This window comes from Chanodichthys erythropterus, chromosome 8 (genome assembly GCF_024489055.1).
Source record: "Chanodichthys erythropterus isolate Z2021 chromosome 8, ASM2448905v1, whole genome shotgun sequence".
NCBI lineage: Eukaryota > Metazoa > Chordata > Actinopteri > Cypriniformes > Xenocyprididae > Chanodichthys > Chanodichthys erythropterus.
In genome coordinates, this window is record NC_090228.1 from 4,452,567 (window position 1) to 4,472,543 (window position 19,977).

General features: G+C 38.4%; 1 protein-coding gene across 1 annotated transcript; it reads right to left on the reverse strand.

Annotated features, from left to right (window-relative positions):
* ntf3 (neurotrophin 3) lies at positions 1 to 19,713 on the reverse strand. The gene is made up of 2 exons (XM_067390862.1): positions 19,502 to 19,713; positions 1 to 4,267 (listed from the first exon to the last, which is right to left on the reverse strand). The coding sequence occupies exons 1-2, from the start codon at positions 19,517 to 19,519 to the stop codon at positions 3,488 to 3,490; spliced, it is 798 nt and encodes a 265-aa protein (XP_067246963.1). The 5' UTR covers positions 19,520 to 19,713; the 3' UTR covers positions 1 to 3,487.
* Between the last annotated feature and the right edge of the window lie 264 nt (positions 19,714 to 19,977).

Below are 19,977 nucleotides of genomic sequence, written 5' to 3' on the forward strand. Positions count from 1 at the left end.
GCGAAAAGAGGAGGATGTTGTAGGCCAGATAAACAGCGCTCCTTCAAGTATCAGCATGAGAAAGACATTTCAAGAGATATTATGGGAAAAGTCTCTCTCTCAAAAAAAACAAATAAAATAAAATAAAAAATACAAACAATGGGTTATGGGTACAGCCAAAAGAAACTACTTCACTAAACAACGACCAGCAAGCAAACAAGTCTTTCTTCTTTACTAAAACAGAGATTCGCCTTGCAATTTTCTCAATTTTGACATACCGGAGATCATTTTCATGTCTGAATATTATTAAGAAGCATGTAGTCCTTAAATAGAGTTTGGTGTGTTTTGGCACAGTTTCCTTTTCAGCATTAAAAAGAGTTATCCAAGGGTTTCAGCAATGGCCGTTGGTCCATTTTAAGGTCGGTTGTAGTGGTTTAAAGCAGCAAGAATCCTACACAGCATGCACGACACCAGCAGGGCTTTTCAAGACGGCATAAAATGCATAGGAATGTTTCAGTGAAAGTCATCCAAGACAAAATCGTTTAGGGATCCTCATGTTCCAGTGTAATAATGTTTGTTACAGGAAAGGCAATGCATTTGGACAACTGTGTGGGCCATTCCCAGCAGTATCCTAGAAAGTTCCTGTGTTCAGCTTTTATCCTGTTTTTCCGCAGAGGGTCGAACTGAAGCGGAACCTAATCAGCCGGAATATTACATTCGAAAAAGGTGTGTTGTATCCTTGGTGGTCCGTGGTTGTGTTTCGAATCTGAGCGGACACTTTCTCTGTCTCAAAACTTCACACCCAATACAAGCACTGAATATCCGGTCACAAACAGAGTCAATTTGATTTTAGTGCCTTTATCTAACAACCCTCTCAAGAATGAAATTGCAATAAAACATTTTTTTATATCGATTTTTTTTATAGCCACATTGTAATAAACGATTGCATGCTAATAAAGCTTTATGTTCGGACTTGGAGGACAAAGTCTTGGCACTTCGCTTCCTGCATTAATGGGTTTGGACCTCATTCCGGCTTATCGTGCTGATAGAAAATTAAATATGTGTAGGTAACCAAAAATATCACCAATACTGCAAATGTTGAGTTCTATATGATGTTCCTTTGGGACGCTTGGACAGTTTGTCCAATCAGAGGTGACAAAGAAAAGCCTGAACAAAAGCCGAGCCGCAGCTGCCTGCTCTTCATACAGTATGTCTCTGATGCTTTGCTTTTTGTGTTGTCTTGGGTATATCATATTTATTGTGAAGCAGTACAAACCATGATCTACTCTGATGTATATTAATCAATCTGATGAAAAGGCTGACACACTTCGCACATCTTAGACAGCATAGAAATCTCTTCACCTTAGTGGCTCATGACTAACAATTGACAGGGTCTCCTTATATAAACGTACAGAAGGAAAACACGGCAGGCCTTTTTATAGCTGCAGCACAACGGCGAACTGCTTATCTCCTAAGATGAGTCTGACAAGAGGGAAACCCTCTTAAGGGAGAGATTACGTGTTCAAATCCCAGCTCTGCATGTATGTACATCGTCTTAAGGCAGATTTACCTCTGTGTAAGACTACAGTGTCATTAGCAATGTCCCATTTAGTTGCCCTTTTGTTTAGATGCTACTCTTATCCATGCTGGCTTTGCTCTTTAAGTTTGTAAAGTTGCAATTGATCATAATATGTGATCGAAAAGAGGCTAAAAGTGCACTAAGCTTATTTCTAGTGGTAGTGGAGGTCAGATTGGACTCTGGCAGGCTGGGCGTGGCTTCTGGCGAAGGGCATGGCTAGTAGGAGGAGTCTTTGCTCCTCCATCTGCTGAGGGCCCTTTTTCAGCACTACTAATAGTGAGCAATAGTTTAATCATTGGACCCTTACAAGTTAAAGGGATAGTTCACCTAAAACTGAAAATGATCCCATGATTTACTCACTCTCAAGCCATCCTAAGTGAACTATATTCTTTCAGATGAACACAATCAGAGAAATATCCTGGCTCCTTCCAAGCTTTATAATGGTAGTGAAGGGGGCTTGGAATTTTGAAGCCCAAAAAAGTACATCTATCGACCATAAAAGTAGCTCTGGGGGGTTAATAAAGGCTGAAGTGATGGGTTTTTCTGAGAAAAATATCCATATTTAAAACTTCATAAACTATAATAACTAGCTTTCGGCAGACCGTCCACATCGATTTCCGGCAAAAGAGTAACCCTTGACCATGATGTATTGATGAACACGGAAGCGCAGAGAATAGAGATACCGGTCACAAATTAGAAGTCTAAAATGAGAATTTACGTAGGATTTCGAAATAAGAGAAGAAGAGCTTGAGTTTGTTGCACAGCCCTATTTGTTTGAAAGGCAAGAGGCGTCAAAGCTTATACTACTCCTACTCCTATGTCGCATCAGAGGTTACTCTTTTTGCGTTAATCTGTGCCTACAGCCATCTGCCAGAAACTAGTTATTATAGTTTATAACAAAAACCCATCGCTTCACTTCACAAGGTCTTTATTAATCCCCGGAGCTATATGCATTACTTTCATGATGGATGGATGCACTTTTTTGGGCTTTAAGAAAGGGAAGAGCCAGGATATATTTTAATATAACCCCGATTCTGTTCGTCTGAAAGAAGAAAGTCATATACACCTAGGATGGTTTGAGTAAATCACAATATTCATTTTTTAGGGAGAACTATCCCTTTAATACTCGGCTGCTTTCGTCCCCACTTTCCCCTTTACCGCGGCTATGTCGGCATGTGCTGAAGGTGATTTCTAAAATGATAAATTCACATTTTCTCTAAATACTTCCAGAAGGCCATCTAGAATCAAAACACCGCCCAGATTGAATTTGAGAAATACTAAACCATATTTTATATACTTTTGGTCCATATATTCTGCTAGGAATGTGACTAATGTTCCAGTGGTTTGCTTTGCTAGTGGCGTTGATTCTTTTCCATCAGTCTCGCCATCTATAAACCACTAACATCATGTTTTCAGGGTGTACAATACGAGTGCTTCGAAAAATATATATTTCTTAGGTATTTCATGCAGTTTTGATACACATATACTGTAAGTTTACATATTTTCATACAACATCCTGACTGTGATTCGTTTTCCCAGATACGAAGAGGATATACTGGCAGCCTGTTTCAGTAGAAAAACTGGTTTTCATGAACAATACTGAAGTTAATATGATATTGAGTGATCTGTGTTTTCCATTGCAACTGTTCCCAAGGTCCAGGTCTAGTGGAGTGACGTGTCCTACGTGAGCAAGGCACAATTCAGCATGCAATGCTCCTGTAGCTTAGCGGCATTGCATGTTTTCGTCAAGTCTCTCTCTTTTTTTTAAAAGATTTTTCTTTGCAAACTTAAATAAATAACAAGTATATTTATACATTATACATAGACATGTATAAACTATATGCATTCCATATAACTTAAATAATAATTTATATTTATATATTTACAGGGAACAATAGAAAGACAGTGGTTAGGTTGCTGCAGTGTTTTTCATGTCCTGCGGTGTTTGCGTGAAAGCGCACAGACGCATGAGGTGTCTATCCGTATCCAGCGCCAACCCACCAAAGATTTATATTGAGTGAGGGCGCGCACGAAAGACTGTGAGGTTTTGCACTGCGAGTTCCAATGCTTCCCGTCAATACCCCTACAGCCGCTCTTGTGGTGCTTGGCGGTCTCACACTTTGTCTCGTAAAAGTACTGCTTTATGTTCTTGCGTCCCGTGTTGACGGTCCCCAAAATCGTGACCTGTAATCCCTCAATGTCCATGGCCGTGGTCCTGTCCGTCACCCACTGGCTTATGCTGTCGCACACCGAGTACTCGGCCCGGTAGCTTTTGTGCTCAGCGTAGCGCTTCTGCCGCGTCTTGTTGCCCTCCTGATTACTGACGAAGTCGTTCGTCAGGTAGAGCGGCGGCGGTTGCAGCGGCGGTCGCTCGCTCAGGAGCACGCGTGGCGAGTTGTAACGCTTGTGCTGACGCAGCAGCTCTGACGAGACGTCCGTCACGGGCTGGTAGGCGGACGAGCTGACTTTCTCCTTGTAGTCGGTCACTGCAGGTGTGTTCAAGGTGTTGGAAGGAAGCGCGTCAAGGGCACCCTCGTCCTGCTTCTGGCGGCTGCGGCTGATGTCAGCCTGCAGGAGCTTTATGATCAGCGTGTTGATGGGGTCCTGCGTGGGCCGCTGCTTGTCCATCGTAGAGGCCGAGATACCATAGAGGTACGCGAGGAACATCACGTACAGCAAGATGGACATCACTAGATTCACCTGTAAGACCTGTGAAGAAACAGAAGACGCTCTTGTAAGCAAGTCACTGTGATTTTGGCAAGTAAGACATGTTCCTGGATCAACATATTTTGTTGATCCTGGAACAACATTCCTATCCGAAGATTTAGTCCTAATCTTTTCCCAATCCCTAAACCTAACCCTACCCATAACTTATCCCTAAAATCAGAGGGAAATGATAGTTGAATAACACTGTTGCGGAAGCACCTAACCCAGGTTGTAAGCCTAAACTTGACATAAATGGTAAACTTGTCCCTCAAATCTGATTGGTTGATTGGAATGCTGTTCCAGGATCAACAAAGATGTTGATCCAGGAACATGTTGAACTTGAAATCACGTTCACCCTTGTAAGCACATACAAAACGGTTTCCTTATAGTAGCAACCGAAAGCAATCAACTTTAGTTTGCTGGCCCTGTGACAACACTGAATTCTCATGAACCTCATTGTTGACATGTTATATGACAAAAACGGTGGCAGTTCTCCAACACATCTGCAAGGCGTCAGGGCACACAGTTAATGGGCCTGTGGTGAAAGATGGCCTGCAGTGACATGTAGTTTGCAGGGCCTCCCTTATAGCATATTTATTTGAGCGTCTGGCGCATCCATTTGGCCCGGTGTATGACTGAGCGCGATAGCATGAAACAGAAACCACAAAGTGCAAAACTCCCCAAGGAAACCTGTGTTTAAGAAGAGTCCGCTAAAGCGATGGAGTGTCATTAGCGTACATGGTATAAAAGATTAGACGTTGTTTAAACTGGAATCAAGCTATTAAAGGCATAATAAAAGAAAATCTGTCATGACTTATTCACCTTTACAACTTTTATTTCCGTACTGAGTTTTTTTTTTATCTGCAATTATAATTAAGAGGGATAGAGCTTTTCAAGAATGACTCACATTTCGATTTGTTCCTCACAGAGTTAAAGCTTTACAACTTTTAAAAGACTTTTATGATCTTTTATAGTTATTGTGCAGGATTCATTGTAAAAACACTAAAGAAAAATAAAGTTGCACCATCAGTTAACTATAGCATTTATTAAAATTCATTAATGACATATTCATTTACTAATACATTATTATACTCAAAATCTGTTAATATTATTGATATTTATTTCGATGGTCCAATTTAGACATTCTACAAACTATAAATACCTTTACAACTACATGTCAGACTCTCATTAAAGTATTAGTAGACTGTCTGCTTAATATCTGCTAACACTTTATTTTGATGCTCCACCAACAGACATTCTACAGACTATAAGTAACTTTGTAAGTACATTCTATTCTATATTCTTTAAACCCAAAGTTACTTATAGCTAGTAGAATGTCTAAAGTGGACCATCAAAATAAAGTGTAACCATATTTAAAGGAGACCTATTATGCAAAATTCACTTTTATAAGGTGTTTGAACACAGATGTGTCTAAACAACCAGTCTGTAATGGTAAAAATCCACGCAAGATTTCCCGCCCCTGAGTGAGCTGTACACAGTCCGCCATGTTTATCTCCTCATTGGAGCATTTAACAGCAGCATTAAAGTAAAAATGTATTCTTATTAAAGCTGCTAAAGTTATTTAATCAAGATCAGTGAGTGATTTTCTGTTTTCCTTTTGTTGTTTGATTCATATTAACAGCATATACAGCAGTAAGTACTGTATATTACGCTGCTTTCACTTTAATACACAGATCTAATACATACATGCGATTTCTTTCCCTGCTGTTTACATTCACAGACATAACAGTTTTTGGCATAATCTTGTGTGTATTTGACAATTTAAGTGCAATAAGACGTGGAAGAAATGAGTTTAATACTCACAGGACACACCGTCTGACAGCCAGCTTTCTGTGCGCATGCTTCGGATGTGTGCGCTCAGAAAACAATATATTAGTTTAAACTGATATGGATTTAAAACACATGCAAATAATTAACTTTCATGATGACCAAGCACTGCATGACACGCGAGTGTGACCAAGATAGAGATGATAATCAAAACTAAACAGATGTTTTGTTCGTTTTTGGCAGAGTATCCGAGGCAAGAGCTGTGCAGGCTCTACCCTCTTCTGGAAAGGGGGGTGGGAAGCTGCAGCTCATTTGCAAAACACATGCACGAAAACAGAAAAATAAATTATCTGTGGGGTATTTTGAGCTGAAACTTCACAGACACATTCTGGGGATACATAATAGGTCCCCTTTAAAGGGTTAGTTCAAAAATGAAAATAATGTCATTAATTACTCACCCTCATGCCGTTCCACACCCGTTAAGACCTCCATAGCCAGCAATGACATTTCCTCTCTCAAGATCCATAAAGGTACTAAAAACATATTTAAATCAGTTCATTTGAGTACAGGGGTTTAATATTAATATTATAAAGCGACGAGAATATTTTTGGTGCGCCAAAAAACCCCAAAATAATGTGATGGCCGATTTCAAAACAAAAATTAAAGCTTCGGAGCATAATGAATCAGCATATCAAATCATAATTCGATCACGTGTCAAACCGTCAAACTGCTGAAATCACGTGACTCTGGCGCTCCGAACCGCAGATTCGATATGCTGATTCATTTATGCTCCGAAGCTTCATGAAGCAGTGTTTTGAAATCGGCCATCACTAAATAAGTCGTTTTTTTTTTTTGGTGCTCCAAAAATATTCTCGTCACTTTATAATATCAATATTGAACCACTGTACTCAAATGAACTGATTTAAATATGTTTTTAGTACCTTTATGGATCTTGAGAGAGGAAGTGTCATTGCTCTCTATGGAGGCCTCACGGAGCCATCGGATTTCAACAAAAATATCTTAATTAATTTGCGTTCCAAAGATGAACGAAGGTCTTACGGGTGTGGAACGGCATGAGGGTGAGTAATAAATGACAGAATTTTCATTTTTGGGTGAACTAACCCTTTAATAGACCTGAGCCAACATGAACTAAGAATTAACGGTTGTATTTTTATAACAAAGATGAATAAACACTGCAACAAATCTATAGCTCATTGTTAGTTAAAGCATGTGCTAATACAACCATAATGTAAAGGTCTTTTAACACATCATTGCCTTTTTCAGTATTGCATCAAGTAAGAAAGTCTGTCCTCTGTGAGCCATTTGCTGCAGATTCTCATGCTAAATATGGTCTCCCATACGGTTAATTTATTTAATGCTAACAATTACAGTAAATAGACTTTCAATTTTCCTTTCAACAGTAAGCAAGCGGTAGGCCTCGCTCGGCAATTATCAAAGGCATTAATTTTTTAGTATGACAACTGGTTTACAGTTAGGCATCAGTGAAACAGCATTCCTCCTCAGTTCTACCTGAATAACCAAACAGTGACTTGTTGCTTTCATGTTTTGTTTCAGATGAATGTCTCCATTGTAAGTTTTGGGATCGCTCGAAATCACATTGATAAAACAAGTGAATGTGAGCCATAGCACCCGCTGCAAAACATCTCGGTGTCGAACTTTGCGTGGTTAAATTGTAAGTGACACTAAACTACAGACTCCAGTGCAAAGTGCAACTGAAGACTAATGATGACACTGATACAGTAAGAGAGGTGTTGCAGACAGTTAGCGGTTACAGCTGCTACATCAAAGGGCCATTTGGCAAGATGGAAATAAATATCAAGTGTGCTCCCTGATCTTTACGCCGCCCTGGGTGCTTCTATATCTTTTTCTAAACCACATGTCTTGCCGTCGAACAACCGCAGGGTTTGGGAGGTCTTGGCATGGTGGGCGATAATGTCATGGGATGCTCAGTTTGTTACATAAACGATTGGTTTTAAATTAGACTTTGGTGACGAAAACGAACACAAAGACTTCTTGTACTGCAGGAATGTTTGATCTTTTATCACTTGACATTGAGTTCAGAGTAGTTCACCTGGATTTTATGGAAAATTATCCAATTTGTCATTGCAGCCACAAGTGCGAGTTTGCAGCCAATTATTTGTGCATACTTCCAGCACTGACCTTTGTTGTTTGGCAGATCTCTTTAATGGACAGGACGAGCATATGAGGGAGTGAGAATCAGACCCACGGCACTCGGAGGAGATTGTTAATCACTCCGTCCTCATTATCGGTCAATAAGCATGGCTAATTTCACTTTTTGGCAGGGGTGATGGTTGCAATTACACGTTGATGCTTCACAAAGTCACCTTACAGGCAGCAGCGCAGAAAATGACTCAGAAGCAGTGAGTTTTATTGTCTGTATTGTTTCATTTTTCTGCCTCTGTAGTTTGTTGGGTGAACGTGATTTTATCAAGTACAACATGTTCCTGGATCAACAACTTTGTTGATCCTGGAACAACATTCCAGGCAACAAATCAGATTTGAGGGACAAGTTTAGAGTTTATGTCAAGTTTAGACGTCTACATCAGTGTTATTCACCAATCATTTCCCCCTGATTTTAGGGATAAGTTATGGGTAGGGTTAGGTTTATGGGATATGTTGTTCCAGGATTAACAAAATATGTCTTACTTGCCAAAATCACGTTGCTAGTGATTCGATTTCTCACAACACCCACATTACTGAAGCTGTGATTGAATAGAATATTTAATCTGTAGTAAAGAATTTACTAATTCCAGCTTAATTCCAGGGTGGCCTAATAAGCTAAATTTGATAAACCAAATCTAATTTTCATTTGCAGGAAAATTAGCTAGACACAAAGGGATACAATTTGTACTAAATTCTCAGGCAGTAAGGCAAGCATCAAAATAAGGTCAAAAATGCGAAAGCCCTGCAATAAAGCTGTTTGTTCAAAATAAAATACACACTATTTTACCATAACACCTTCTTAAAAATGTTCACAGGCCTGCGACTTCATGTAAACATAGAGCTATACGTGACAATCCCAGACAGCCCGTGACAATGAACGTGTATTGATGACAGATTTTTTGTAATGTTTATATCCATTTGCAGACCTACTTCACACCATCTCTCTGTGTAACATTCCCATGTGCACTTTAATTGAGAACAGCAAACACTGAAACTTCCAATGCTTCGTCCTTGTCTGCACTATTTGCATCTCAACCCCCATAAAAGTATGCATAGCCTCCGGGGGAAAGTGTACAAAATCACAAGATTCTGGAATGAACATCAATTACTCTTCCCATTTGGGCTCATTCAGGTGAACACAGGGTGGACATTTACTTGGAAACTCAAGACCAGGGTCGAACAGATAATCTTCTTCATCCTCTTAATTGCGATCAAATGCTCGGCTATGTTTGTATACGACCAGTAAGCTTTAAAGGGTTCTTCTTCATTAAGCTGCAAAAATTGCCCATAATGAGTAACTCAGTCACGTTAAAGTCAACTGGCCTCTCTTAAAGTGTAATTTATAGCACAACAAATGATGCGATAGGAACACATGCACTTGAATCTGTTTTGACCATGTTTGAAAAGATAATCCTTTGCATCCTCTTAACTGCTCTCAAATACTTAGCTGTGTTTCTTCATGTGCTGCAAACATTGTCAGGGACCTTCTGGGAAGCACGGCTAATGTGATCTCTTGCTGAACTAACAACAGTTTAAGGTTTGATCCATGCAGAAGGATTTTCTAAAAATCTCTGACCCTTTCAAAAAAGTGCCATATTTCTTGATGTGATTTGCTCTGTCATATTACATAAATGCAGGAAGTTCATGTCTCACAGGAGCACAGATGTGCATTCATGTCTCTTCCTGGATGAACAGCAGCTTAAACATTCTTCTTCGGGAAGGTGCCAAAAAAGAGGTTTGGTAAGGGGAGATGGTGCTTTTTCAGCTGACTCAAGCTACGCTTCTTAATTTCTAAGCAAAACATAGCGGTAGGCCATGCTAATGCTATTATGGAGTAGCTCACGTTCAATCAATGTGTCTTAATGCTAGCTGTATTTCAGGCATACAGCTTTAGTCATTTTGCTACTACACATTTTTTTTAACATGTTTTTTTTTGTTTTTTTGTTTTTTAGTGAAACACATTTGAAGAATCTGTTTACAGCATCTAAAAAGAACAAAACACAATAAAAGCACCACAGAAGTAGACCATATGTCTTATATTTTCCAAGTTCCAAAATTGAAGCCATTTAAAAAACTGCACCAGTACAAATTTCGGCAAACAAACAGTTGATGGACGCCATAGACATAGTATGGGGGAAAAAAATACTATGTAAGTTAATGGGGTGCCATCAACTGTTTGGTTTCTGACATTCTTCAAAATATCTTCTTTTGTGTTCAGCAGAGGAAAGAAATTCATACAGGTTTGGAACAACTTGAGGGTGAGTAAATGATGACAGAATTTTTATTTTTGGGTCAATTATCCCTTTAAAGGCTGCAGCGGATAGAAATATTTTGAATGAATTTTGCCAAATGTTTGTTCCTCACACAGTGTACGACTTCTGAAGACATTTGAACTACTTTTATGCTGCTTTATACTATTGTGTGCAAGGACTCCTCAAAAATCATTTTGTAGTGCATATTATTATTATTAAAAAAAACTGCATATTATTTGCAAATGGCATCAGGTGAATTTTAGGTGAACTTTTCCTTTAAAGCACAATTAAAAACAAAGGAAAAATGTTTTCTGCCAGCACTTTTACATTGTAACATGAATATTTTGTCGCATAATGATATATGCTCTCATTCTAATAGTAATTCTGTTTTTTATGGCAATTATGTAAAATGTTAACAAATTTGAGGCTAAGTTTTCTAAGTCATTTTGTTGGACATATGGTTATGGTTAATGTACAATAACAGAAGTTAAAATAAAATATTTATATTTGCTCTAGAAAAAATACTGAGTTGTTTCAACCCAAGTTTGGGTCAAATATGAACAAAACCAACTGTTGTTTTTAAATTTTTTAATTAAATGTTTAAACCCAATAGTTGGGTTTGTCCACATTTGACCTAACCCAGCATTTTTCCGAGTGTTCTCACAAAGGTCAAAGGGATATTTAAGGGGGGTTACAACTTTGTTAACTTTAAACAGATGAAATAAAGCAAAGACAAACTCACTAAAGTACCCAAACTCTCGCTGGGCCTCAATGAATCCCTTAATATAATAGAAGTCAGGGGAACAAATAAATAAATAAATACATCAAGAGGCCAGTTCATGCACAAACAGAATGCAGGCTAAGTTACTTTTGTTTTGCATTTGGTAAAATTCCTGGTTAAAAAATGCTGGCACAGTGACCACTGCAGCCTGACCGGCGGTGATCTACACAAACTCTTTTGCTCGACCCAAATTGCATGACATGAAAATAGTGGAATATTTTAGGTGGTCAATGATTTCCCTTGTTGGCAGTTCCACATACAACCTCCAAGCCAAACCACACCAGACTGTTTTAAGCGACTGGAATGACACTGTAAGTTCATGTGATTGGCCTAGTCAGCTGATAGGGCAGTTAATGGACTCTAGGTTGCTTTCTTCGAAAAGCCTAAATTTGTTGACGCCCTAATCCATTTAAACTAGGTCGGAGAAGGGAGAAGCTGTCTGCGTACTTCTAATAATTAAGAGAAGTCCGAGACATGATAAGACTTTTCACGCGGTATCAAGTTCGAAACACAAATCGCAATGATGAGCTGTTAGGCACGTACTGTACAAGCTCACCCATTCAGGCGTTTTTCTTTTTTGCTAAGACATGATTGTTGGGCAGTGCTGATAGCGATGTTAACACCACACACGGGGCATCTGCTGTGGGCTATAAAAATTATGCAATAAAAACGCATACAGCATATTTGAATTCCTGATTGTATGTTGGGTCAGAACAGGATCAAGAATTGCTCTAGGAGTGGACTGATCTTCAGCAGATCAGAGGGATATTGTTCTTAAATCACCCTGGGTCCTGTTTACTCTAGCACTGCTCCTCCTCAGCCAAAATTGATGCGTTGAAGGCGATACGATAGATAACAACCCAACAGCCTCCTTGACTAAATGCTTCCCAAACACAAGTGAGCATTGTTTAAAAGCTCACAAGCCTATAGCCTCAGAAGTAAATTACCTCAGAAAACTACATCAAGAAATTCCTTTCATTTACACACAACTGACTCTCACACAAACTGTCCAGCACAATCAGTGTGATCTAAGCAAAATGCTTTTTATATAACCTGAGTCTTGTGATATCAATGCATGAACCTTTTCTATATTGGTTGGAGTTTCTCTCTTCATTGGAAAACAGAGGTCCTGGCTATCTAGCCAATATTTCATAATGACATAATATCAAACGACATAAAACAGCACTCTCAGTGAACTCTTATTCCAGGACACAAGAGCATTAGGCGTCAAAATCTGGTCCTTGATCTCCTTTAACTGGTTTAGGCCACTCAATGCACAGCTCTGCACTTGCCTCGGGATTAATCCTCATGAACACTTGTGGTTTCCTTAATTTTAGAATCACCAACCGAATCATTCCAAAAGGTCACTAGAGGTCTTAATAAAAAAGTTGTTAGTTTGACTTTCCTCCTGCCGAGATGAGATATAACGAATAAAAATCATTTGCATTTGTCTTGTTTTCGACTACAGTTCAATTTCAACCCTCATGCTCAAAATACTTGGTTTGGTTTGAGTAGGACAAACTTAAATTAAACAAATTAGTTCAGTTAAATTAACTGTTGTGAGTATTTCTTTTGAGTTCACAGCACCGACATATTTCAAGTAAGCTAAACTGTTTTGCCTACGCTTTGCCCATGGCACTCAAAAGGGAGAGTAAATGCAAATGGTAAGGGAGATTTTGTATAGTGATTAATGTATTGTTATACTAATTTAGAAGAGTTTCTATTAATGTGGGTTTTTGGAGAGTTACCATCATGGTGACAAGTGATGCATGCTGCTCAGGTAAGTTACGAAATAGTTTGTTATATCTAGAAAAATATTTACGTTGAGATAACCTGATCATTTAAAGTTAAATGTATAAAATAGTGTAATAATCAAATATTTCAAGTTAAGAACAATAAAAATGAGACATTCAACTCATTCAACTTTTTTGAGCTGACAACTTATTAGGGTTTACAGTGAAATAAATAACATTTGAGTTGCAAGAACTCAAAATAAAAAAGTTAATTAACTAAAACTTTTATGTTAATTGCTATCAAAAATGTATGAGTTAGCTAAAGTTAAAAGCAATTAACATGCATGAGTTCTACAAACTCAAAACTTGATAGTTCTGCTCACTTAAAATTGGGAACATCATAACTGATTACCTCAATTTTTTTGAGTTAGCCCAACTTATTCGGGTTTACAGTGTATTTGTGCATCTACAGAGTAGCATTTTCATGTATGACAGGTGTTAATCTCTCACAGCACTGTGTCAGTGGCCTCGGCATCGCGGCTTCTTCACCACCTACGCACATTATCTAAGACTAGCCAAGGAGGCTTACAACTCCCTGAGCTTTTAACTCCTAGAGGATTGTCCTGAGATTAGCAACAGCCTTCACACCACCCAATGCACCATTTAACACACCATTCAGCCCGGCACGCTGTGCACTTCAGTCTAGATAACCGTGCAACTCCAATAGCTCTGTCAACATGCAAAGGACTATTTTAGCATGCACTGACTAATCCACATGTCCTGATTTTGCAGAGTTAGACACGTTCCTGGGTCAACATGTTTTGTTGATCCTGGAACAATATCCCTACCCCTAAACCTAACTCTACCCATAAGTTATGCCTAAAATCAGAGAAATGATAGGTGAATAACACTGATGTAAAAGCACCTAACCCTGTTTCTAAACCTAAACTTCACATAAACTTTAAACTTGTCCCTCAAATCTGATTGGCCGATTGGAATGTTGTTCCAGGATCAACAAAGATGTTCCAGGAACATGTTGCACTTGGAGAAATCAGGTTCTGCGACTAATCCGCTCAATGGCTTGACATATTTACACCAAAAATGTATTTTATGCTGTATCCGTACAAAAATACGGTACACTCTAAAAACTAATTCAGGGGACCTTTAGTCATTACTTAAATATATATATTGTTGTGAAATAAAAAATCAAGTTCTGAAATGCTGTTAGACTTTTTACTTGTAATTGTTATTTTATTGAGCTCGGATGACACACAAATTATGCCTATTGATTCGATATACTATCATGACTTGTCATAGTTTAACATTTTCAGTTAATCAAAAATGTATTTAATTTTAAGTTCTGTTCATGTAAAATACAATCTGATGACGTGTAAACGTGTTTCATTGTTTTGAGTTGTATGGACGCTTCTTTTAATTTAGACGAACTTAATTTAAGTGAAACTGGGCTGGGATTTATATTTCCCATCATGCTTTGCCCATGGCACTTGAAAGGGAGAGTAAATGCTAAAATTAAGTGTTATATAATGTTTTTTGCACAATATTAATGGTAAGGGAGATTTAGCAGTAATTAGTGTTTTGTTATGCTAATTTAGAAGAGTTTCTGTTAAAGTGGGTTTGGAGATTTACCATCATGGTGACAAGCAGTGCTTGGAAAGTTCATGTTACTTAGAAATGCGTTTTATTGTGGCAAAAAAACGTCTTCACCTTACTTAAAACATTATGTTGGATCAACTCAAAATATTGCTTTGAATTAATGTAATTCTCCCAGTTGGCTTAAGTTAAAAATTCTAGTGGAAAACGTTAACATATTTTTTTGTTGTTGTTGAACCAATGTTTTTTTTTTTTTAGAGTGTACATTTAGAATCTACAGCAACAGTTTCCCCATTCTTAGGGTCTTGTTTTCGGGGATTGAAATCTTGAAATGACCATTAGACCTCGAGCATATGCAAGGGACATGCGTCCAACTACAGAATCTATAGATACTGATATTCTTTTTATACTACAGTCACATGGAGTACGGTTTTTAGCTTTGGGAAGAAACCGAATAAAAGAGTTTTCCATTCAGGCACACTATGAACTGTTTGGCTATTGTTTGAGATTGAAACATGTGCATACATGCCACTGGAGAAATAATACTGACTAGAAATAGTACAATGAAACGGAGAATACAATATAAAAAAGGTAAAAGCCACTTTAAAGTAGCTGCTCTCATTGCACACAACTGTTCTGTTAGCAATGACTTGGCACATTGAAAGCATCATGTAAAATGACATACTATCCAATGCATCGTATGGTATGAATCAACAGGACATGACACTATGACCGTACATATTTCTCTTCTGTTGCAGAAGAGCTACCCAAGTTGATGGACTCAGGATGGCTTAGGAGGCAGTGTGCCAGCGGAAGAAATCCACCCAGGATTTTCAAAGAAGAGCGTCTAAACCCTAATGCTGTCCAATTGCCTCCAGATGTTCCCCTAAAAGAGCGAACAGACCCCCCGTCTGGACGCTCTCCATCTCTGACCAGCACCCTGAACTAACTTCCATCTGGATTCATGCTGTGCTCGCACACATCTCGAGTTAGTTTTGAATGGTTGTGAGATGTGAAGGCATGACCTGCAGTGTTTGGAAACCCATCAAGCGGTGGCATTTTTTGCAATCAAGAAAACGTAGGCAGATGCAGGCTTACTTCGCACATTACGTTCAGAAGACAAACACTTCAGCTGTTATTATTTATGGGTGGGTTTTTGTCAAAGGTTTTCAGACTTCCAATAGCAAAAGCTATGTAAACTGCCAGCTCAGAGTACATACACACAAACATTAGTTCACATTTAGCATGTCTTATGAAGCATGCTAGTGCATCATGATGGAGTCGTTCATTGTAAGGGACGCATTGCAGATGTTTGGCCTTCTTTGCACCTGGTGTCAACACCTCCCTTAACACAGTTCTTTCAGTTGGCATGTGTTTCTGGTAAGTTCTGATAATCGGCCAACACACTGATATGGTATATTCTATGACAAATGTAAGCTAATACGACAAAACTGATAAATGTGCATGTCAAATTTTGGCAGCCAATGCATTCCCGTTGTTGGCACTATTAAAGTGATTACAACACCAGTAAAGGTCTAAACTCCTTAAGATTCAATACTTGAAAGTTGGTCTCACAAGCAGGCTTAAGCAGAAGAAAAGTTAAATTGTAAAATGAATTTCTCCGAACAAATTGCCTTCCATAACATTGCAACTGGTGATGAAACATTTTCCTAAAACCGGCCATGATTACAAGCCTATTACAAAGTACAAAAACGCCAAAGTCGGGTGTCTTGGTGCCATAAAACAAACAATTAATGTGAAGTCTGGGAGCCATTAGCGATTAGCCTGGATTTTATAGAAAAATAAGCATGGAACGTGCTCTCTGTTTGACACAACACTGCCAAACTCAACAGTTAGTGTAATTAAAAGATCTTGGAGTTTGTAACGTGATCATGTTCGACGGTTGTTTTGATGTAATGTGATAGACGGGTGTTTGGCAGCTGACAGCAACACTTTGTCAAGGATACAAACTACAAAAGGTGTAGCTACTTCCACTCAGTAGGGTTAATATATCTACTGCAGCTTCATGTTTAATGCATCTCACCTCCAGAACACATGTTAGAAGCCTTTTGGAAAAACACATGTATTCTGGGCATGTTCAGGCACACTTAAGACAAGACAAAAAAGGTTTCAGAATTTTTTGGGTTTCCATGTTTTATGAGGACTTTTCATAGATGTAATGATTTATATACTGTACAAACTGTATATTCTATCCCCTAACCCTAAACCTACCCATCACAGAAAACTTTCTGCATTTAATATTTTCAAAAAAACACTTAGTTTGATTTATAAGCCGTTTTCTTCATAATGACCAAAAAAATATACCCAGAAAGAAAGGGATTTTGGATATTGCCATCTTTGTGTAGGGTTAACTTAGGGTTTACCTGAACCAAACACACACAAGACAAATTATCTCCTGACTACAATATCAATAATATTTTTCCAAAATATTGGCATTAACCATTATTTGTGAGGGGTTATAAAATCAACAACAGAATATCAAATTCACACCATTTCTGGTAAAAATGACCATTTCTTGTAACTTATTATTGGTATTGGTTTCTATTTTGTCTGGAGCAATATCTCTCTTCCGATTAAACACGGATGCTACTGTACAAACCTCATTACAGGAGTCTCACTCTAATGCCACTACTCATAGCAAAAAGATAACATATGGAAATGCACAAACAAATTCTGCTATACTTCCTTGTCAAAACAGCAAAAACTTGCTGTTCTAGCCAGAATAGTGCAAGTAAAAGCATAAGTATGAAAGTATTAGATTACCCAGAATACCATGCTTCCGTGTTGTGCCACACTATATCAATGCTGCGTGCTGATAAGATAAACGTGACAGAAAATAATGGAAATGCGATGGCAAATTCTCTAACCGTTTTGTTTTCTGTAATAATCAATAGCATGTGAAATGAAGAGATACTAAGAAATGCTCCATTTCTTTGAACCTGGCCTTAATAAATGATGTATTTTGGCCTGGCTGCCATCTGTGATTTGGATGATGGGTCTGTCTGTGCAGTGAACTGACAGCTCAGACTCTGTAACCTGCTAGCGTAGCATGCTAGGACACGTTTATCACGATGGAAAACATCATTTCGTTTGTTAATAACAAATGACCATGTTCAACTATCTGTCTGCATGAACTGGCATACATAAGGTATTCTATAATGGAACGATCCATATATGGTCACCGTTACGAATTTCCCACAGTTTAAACATAGTGACTTTTGAGTATAAGTGACCCATGATAAAGTTGATGAGACCCCTTGATGGCCAGCCAACATTTTTCGCCGTTCCCATTTTACAGTGACAGAGATCCACCCAGAAAAATGAGGATGTGCTGCAACTGGTCCCGAACATTTACCCCCACCATTTTTTAGAGCCATTACTATGCAGTTGAACTCAAACCACTTTAGGTAAACCACAAGTCTGGAACTGTTTCAAAGCCACAATAATGGAGAAAATCACATAAGTGAATTAGTGAACTAAAACACCTATTGTGTGCAGTGTCTGTGGGCCTAGTTAAGACAGTATTCTGCAAATTTAGAAAAATATGGTTAATGGAATATTGACTGAATAAGGTATTTATTCACATATACTTAAAAAAGAAACAGGAAACTTTGCATGCATACTTTAGGAAAAAACGTTTTGTGCTAAAAATTGTAAAAAATGTGTGTAATTTATTATATTCCATAATGACTTAAGACTAAAGAAAATGCTGTACATTCTCAAATAGTGCCAATGGGTTCACCGCAGCCGTGTCCCATATCTCTTTCGACACATGTTCACCAGTAGGTTTAAATTATGTGCATTAACCCTTTAGCCTCGTCTTCAGTGAATGCCTCGTGTCAAATCTTTGATTTGACAGATGCTTGTTTCAGGAGCATGTCTTCACAAGACTTCTCTACACACACAGCAGGGAAACATAAGCAGAAACATACACAGGCTGGAGGAAACAGGGCTATCAAATACACAAGTGGGGGGAAAATGTGCCAACAACTTCCAGTTGAGGAACAGGAAGAGCAATAAGTTAAACTCACAGAAAAACCCACCCGAAGAGCCTCGAGAGCACTGGCCAATAGCATCTCCAGCACAGATTTATGTGGATTATCTATTTTAGGGATTGTCTGCCAATCTCAGCCAGCTCTCGGAGGAGACGAAAGAGCAAAGAGTTTCTTAGACTACATTTAAGTAGATTTTAAAGTTTTAAAGTATGGCATTTGTTGTTTTTAATGCATCTTATATACAAAAATATCTATAGGGGTGAATTCAGGTTGATTGGGACACTTTTTCCAAGTCATCTCAATGGCAAAAACGGTCCCAAACACCATGAATTCATCCTGTCTGGATAGATTTAAAGTTATATACATGCATTTAAAGTTACATCACCTAGATACAGGTTGGTCTACAGATACACCTTAATGTATAGTTAGAAGACTTAAAGAATCGTATTAAAATAGCAAAATAAAAACAAAACAAAAAGTTTTCTTGGCAATCTATTGTTTTGTGCATAAAAAGAGCAGAGCACTCTGTGAAAGGTAAGAAGTGAATTTGCCCGTACTGGTTTTCAGTTCAGCCCGAGGCGCACAGCAGTTCAAATTCTTCCCAAATACACAAATACGCTGAAAGTTCCAATGACTCTTTAACACTAATATTTTTGTATAACATACCAAATTACGAAGTTGTTTCTCTAGAAAACGCCTTGTGCTCAAGCACAACTGTTTTTCAGTAGCAAATCGCACAGAAGCCGTCCTGGAGAACAAGCGCAAATGCGCAACCGTGCCAGGAGCCTTCCAGATTCCCACCAAACGAGATGGAAGCAGTTCGAGCAAACAAACTTTGACAGGATACATACCGTAATAAAGGTAACCATAGCATCGGTGAGGAAATATTCAGCAGTGCCGACATGAAGGTAATGAGTTTATAGCGAATCCTTTTCGAAAGTTTCCAGATAGAAAGCGCGCGGTGCGTGCTGAGAGTCTTACTGAAGAGTGCAGCGCGCAGATCTCTCTCCCTCTTTCTTTCTCTCTCTCTCTCTCTCTCTCCCTCTCTCTTTATCTCAACGAGCATAATCTTCTACTCTCCTGTGCACATCCAGCATAGACAGATGGCTTTTATAGGGTTGCTGTGCTTTGTCTAAAGTGATGCTGTTCTCATTAGTCATCATGCATTGGTAACTCTAATAACTTTCATTTTATTAATGATAATAACAGGCATTTTTACAGTACGCATTAATATGTAAATTAAATGTTCGTAAATTACACTGAACTGACTTTCATTTGTATTCATATTGAATTCACGTGAAGTATACTGCTCTATGTTTTATGTTTT